This window comes from Hibiscus syriacus, unplaced genomic scaffold (assembly GCF_006381635.1).
Source record: "Hibiscus syriacus cultivar Baekdansim isolate YM2019G1 unplaced genomic scaffold, ASM638163v2 tig00012443_pilon, whole genome shotgun sequence".
NCBI classification, from domain to species: domain Eukaryota; kingdom Viridiplantae; phylum Streptophyta; class Magnoliopsida; order Malvales; family Malvaceae; genus Hibiscus; species Hibiscus syriacus.
Window position 1 is genome coordinate 455 of NW_024062277.1, and position 5,170 is coordinate 5,624.

Sequence of the window (5,170 nt, forward strand, 5' to 3'; positions counted from 1 at the left end):
AACAACGTTATTTGACATGTGGATGAAACACCAACTACATTATCTAAAACTGTTGAACCCTAGAACATAAAACTTGGTAGTCTTTCTCTGCCTTTCAACACAACAAGAGTGTCCTTGCAAATTTTCATAGCTACACTTTCCCTGGATTTTGTACCCTTTTGAATCGAGTACCTAAAGAATTAGATTTCTACTAAAATCTGAACATGTCTCACAAACAAGTGTTTGAACAATCCCATTGAACATCTTAATCTTGATTGTGCCAATACCTGCGACTTTACAAGGGACATTATTTCCCAAAAATACATCACCTGTAGATACAACTTCATACGTCGCAAACCAGTCATGATTAGGACTCATATGAAAACTACTATCAGAGTAAGTATCCACTCATCACTTGGTATAAAGTTATAGTTAGTCGCAACTAGGAGTTCTCCGTCATCGTACTCCTCTACTATACCATCCTCACCAGATTTCCCAGAGTTCTTCTCTGCAACTTCTCTTTTGATTTTATTTTACAACTTGTAACAGTTCGATTTAACATGGCTTTTCTTTTTAAAATAGTGACAAGTTTTACCTTGGTTGGAAGATTTTGATCTAACTCTTCCAATATTATTAGAAGAACGCTCGTCTTTTCTCCCATTGTCTGAGCTAGTCGATTCATGCATCACAAGACAATCTTCCTGGGGCTTGGAACTAGATACAAGATGTTTCATCTTGTCAAACGAGTGCAAGCCATTGTAAACTTCTTCAAGAGTGAGTGTTTCATGACTGTACAAGATTGTAACTTTGAAAGATGAGTAGGAAGGAGGCAGCGAACATAAGAAGATCATTCCTAAGTCTTCTTGATTATACTTCACTTCTAAAGTCTCCATATTAGATATTGTTTCCTTGAATGCGGTTAGCTGCTCTTCAAGATACAAACCTTTTGCCAACTTGAGCGAATAAAGACGTTGCTTTAGGTGCAACTTGCTGGTCAATGATTTCTGCATGCAAAGTTGCTCAAATTTCGACCACGAAGTTGTCTTTTCTTTCGGCATATCCTATAAAATTTGATTTGATAAGTGTAAACGAACCTGAGAAAGAGCTTTACGATCCTTATAATTTTCCTCATTCGTCCATTGTGTTACCGGCTTCTCATCAAATCCTTCTATTGCATCGTCGAGATCTAACTGTGCAAGAACATCTCGAATCTTCACCTTCCATAGCGAGAACCTGGTGTTTCGATCCAACAACGGAATATCATACTTCATTGTTGCCATAATGTTGAACCCAAATCTCTTATACCAATTTGTTATAATATCGGAACGATGATTATCGACAAACAAATAAACACGATCGAAAAGGAAAAACAAATAACCACCAGGATTTACACAGAAAACCCAAAAGGGAAAAACCACGGGCAGAGGAGAAGAATTTCACTAGTATGAAGCAAGAAAATGCAAGAGGATTTTGGCGAAAGAAAAAACTTGATTTCTATCTCTGACCATTAGTATATATTTATAAGGATAGATACTTGATTACAAATGAAAACTAAATAAAGTAGAAATCTAATTTAATAAAGTTTTCTACTTTTAATCAAACCGAGTTTCTACTTTCCCAATATGTATATATTAATTAATTTGTTTCACTTTGAATTCGAGTCAAACTCTAACAATAATCAACGTGAATGAGCTCTTCAACATTCTCTAAAGGAAGGGCCATATCAAATAGGTTGGATAAATCCAAAATCCAACAAAGGGTGTCTTGGGTAGCTTGGTGTGCATTGGTCTCAACCTTGAGCTCGGGTCCGTGACACTTACGGCCTATCAAACGTTTTGGTTCGAACTCTAAGTACGGTGATGCATAACTAAACAGTTTAGGGAATTTTAGATTCAACAAATCAGACGACAGTCTTGCAGTACCAGGTCTGCTACCGGATTAAAGTCTTATACCTCTGAAGAAGCGAAAAGAAGCACAAAAAGAGTTCGTTGCCTCCTAAGAGCATCATTGGAGCTGCCTTGTGCTACATGACAACAGTATCAATTTTCCTGATATTTTCCTTGATTTTTTTTGGTGGAATAAATGTCTTTCTTTTTATAATTGAAAGTCAATGGAAAGAAGAAAAGCTTTACCATTGACAGACCAACTATGCAAGAGTTTTACTTCATAAGAAATCGGACGATTCATGGTGTATTTGGTAATTTCTACAAGGGCTTCATCATGGGGACAAAATTTGAGGTGACACTAAAGCGATTAAACTCCATGTCCCAACAAGGAGAACGTTTTGGGCATCAATCCAAACTATTTTATCTGCTAGAACATATTCATCGAGTATTGTAGTGATAACAAATTAATAAGAAATTAATGTAAATGGATGCAAAAGTCCCCTGATGAATGACATAGCCCAAAATCTTGAAATCCTTCTGCAACTACAAGAAATTGAAGATTCAGAACAAATATTTGAAGCTAGTGATACTCAGTGCTAAGTCAATCAAGATATCGTTTAAGCAATTTGTATAAGTTTTGTTTCTTAATTATTGGGATCGCATATATCATTCAAAACTTACATAAATTGCTTAAAGCTCGATATCTTGAATGACTTGGGACTCAGCTCCATTTATAGCATCAGCATCCTAAATTTCTTGTAGTTCTAGAGTGAATTCAAGTCTTTGGGTTACATCATTCATCGACGAACTTTCGCGTCCATCTTCACGGATATAATTTTCGTTATTTTGACGAATGTTGTTAGACACTTTGGTGAAACATACCTTTCAAGAAGGGCTCGATGGTTTCACCAATACTCTTACGCTCCATGCACTTTCGACTCCTGTGGGCTAAACTGATCTACGAATATTCTATTTGAATTCACTGTCGGTCGACTGAACAGCACTTCAAATAGCACCACTCCAAATGAGTAGACATCTGATTTCTCAGTTAATTGTTGGCGCCTGTAATATTCAGGATCCATGTACCCAAAAGTTCCTTTTACCACTGTTGTAAGTGGAACATGTGTCTTGCTAATTGGACCCATTTTAGACAAGCCAAAATCAGATATCTTAGCCACATATTTCTCATCCAACAAAATATTGGTGCTCATAACATCCTAATGAATGAGTCTACCAACTGCTCCTGAGTGAAGGTAATGTAATCCATGGGCTGCACCAATACAAATTTCCAATATCCATTTCCAAGACACAGTGTTTTTCACTTTTATAGAGGTGATTAGAGAGTTCCATTGGCCATATATTCATAGAAAAGAATCATCTCGTTGTGACCATTACAGTAGCCGATCAGAGACATGAGATGAATGGGTCGAAGTTTAGATAGCAGTTGGATTTCTGTCCAAAAGTCATGTCCTCCTAGCAGGGACATGGAGTTTAATCACTTGATGGCACTTCACATTCTATTCCCTTGATGAAGCCCTTGTAGACATTACCAAATCCACCGCGCCCTATGACAAAAGCATTATTGAAGTTGTCGGTTGCTGCTTGGATTTCTGCCAATGTAAAGCACTGGCATAATCGGTCTGGCAATGGTGATGTTTTTCTTTTTTCCATGGTAAAGCTTTGGTCTGGTAAAGCTTTGCTTTTGAAAAAAGAAAGGTTTCCTTTCTCCAAAAAAAAAAGGAAATGTAAGGGAAAGTGACAATATTGTCGTGCAGCCCAAGGCAACTCAAATAATGATTTTCATGTGCGGCAAAATCTTTTTACTCTTCTTTGGTTGTATAAGACTCAAACGAGCTTTTGGAATCGACACTGCAAGACTATCGTCTGTTTTTTTGAGTCGAAAAATCTCTAAACCATTTAAGATTGCATTAGCAAACTCTGAACCGACGCCGCTAGGATGTAAAGCTAGCCATAAAATTTGCTTACTTTGAGCTTCACTTGGAATCAGCAAAACGTAGTTTCTATACACCAGAATGTCATTATTTCCACTCCAATACATATCGGCAACATACTCAGCAGTGTCGTTGTTGATGAATATGCCAAAGACGCATTGACCTTCCTCCGATACTTCTACGTGAGTCTCATAGAAATGGAGCCTAAGCAGGTAGATGAAGCCAGTTTCAGTTGGAAAGTTCCATGTGAGATTGTACTTCATATTGATCATTGGATCATCGCCCAAAGTTCTTGACTTCGGGTAAACACTAGCGGAAGCAGTATAACTTGGGGTGTCTTCGGTGTATTTCATCGTGATGTTATTAGATCGACTAGGAGTAGTTCCGACTGTAGCTCCGAAGATATAAGGCAAATCGTCGGACCATGTTCGAAACATTCTAGTATCATTCACGTTAGCCACTGTTGCTTCACCAACATTTAGACAATAAACAGTTTCAAAAGTAGTAGTATGCAGTGACGGAGTAATGTATAGTTACAGGGGCCACTGCCTCTCCCCCCAAATTTTTTTATTATTAAAAATATATATCGATAAATAAATATTTAGATATTTAAATTTTGATTTATTTTTATTTGATCCTTCTAATTTTATTACTAATTATAATTTGTCCCCTGAACTAGAATCCTGACTCCATCTCTGTTGGCATTAGGAATGTCAAAGAGAGCTGTAGTACCTACAAGATTTAGAGAGTTTCCTCGGTGGTTTATATACATGTTGTTCGGCATGGAAACAAGTTCAATACCGTTTACAAAAACGAAAGAGTTTGGGGATGGCAAAAAGGTGACATTCAGCTTCTCGGTTCCAAAACATGGTATCATAAACTCCTAGATCAACGCGGTTAGCTATGGCTGAGAGATTTAAATAGGTACCAGGGATTCAAATAGCAGACTCGTCGTAGAATAACAACCGTTATATCATGGTTTCGACAATGACTGACATCGTTATTGTCAAAACGGTGTGAAATAGATCTACAATAACAGTCGATCATGACCACAATATAATGGATAATGGTAGATCACAGCAATAACAGCAGTTATTCTCGTTATATCCTGTTACTACTAGTCAGCAACATTAAAAAAAATATGGATATAAATCAAACACTTAAACAGGACAAATATATATATCCTCAGCAAAAATAAGATTACTTTCAATCAAAAAAGAAAAAAGAACAGTACGAAATCAATAGAAAAAGTAATCCAAAATCAATTTAAAAGAATATTTTGAATCGGTTGAAGTCAAGAACATGGATTTAAAACAAAAGGAAAAAGCAATCCAACCGAAAACTTCAAATCTC

The 5,170-nt window shown here is 36.7% G+C and overlaps 1 protein-coding gene and 1 pseudogene across 1 annotated transcript; both read right to left on the reverse strand.

Annotated features, from left to right (window-relative positions):
* Window positions 1-574: 574 nt before the first annotated feature.
* On the reverse strand, window positions 575-1,250 carry LOC120205409 (the record flags this gene model as incomplete). The annotated part of the gene is made up of 2 exons (XM_039205298.1): window positions 1,074-1,250; window positions 575-983 (listed from the first exon to the last, which is right to left on the reverse strand). Coding segments are annotated over exons 1-2 (586 nt in total), but the record flags the coding sequence as incomplete, so codon positions are not given.
* A 1,532-nt stretch (window positions 1,251-2,782) lies between these two features.
* On the reverse strand, window positions 2,783-3,536 carry LOC120205410 (annotated as a pseudogene).
* Window positions 3,537-5,170: the final 1,634 nt, after the last annotated feature.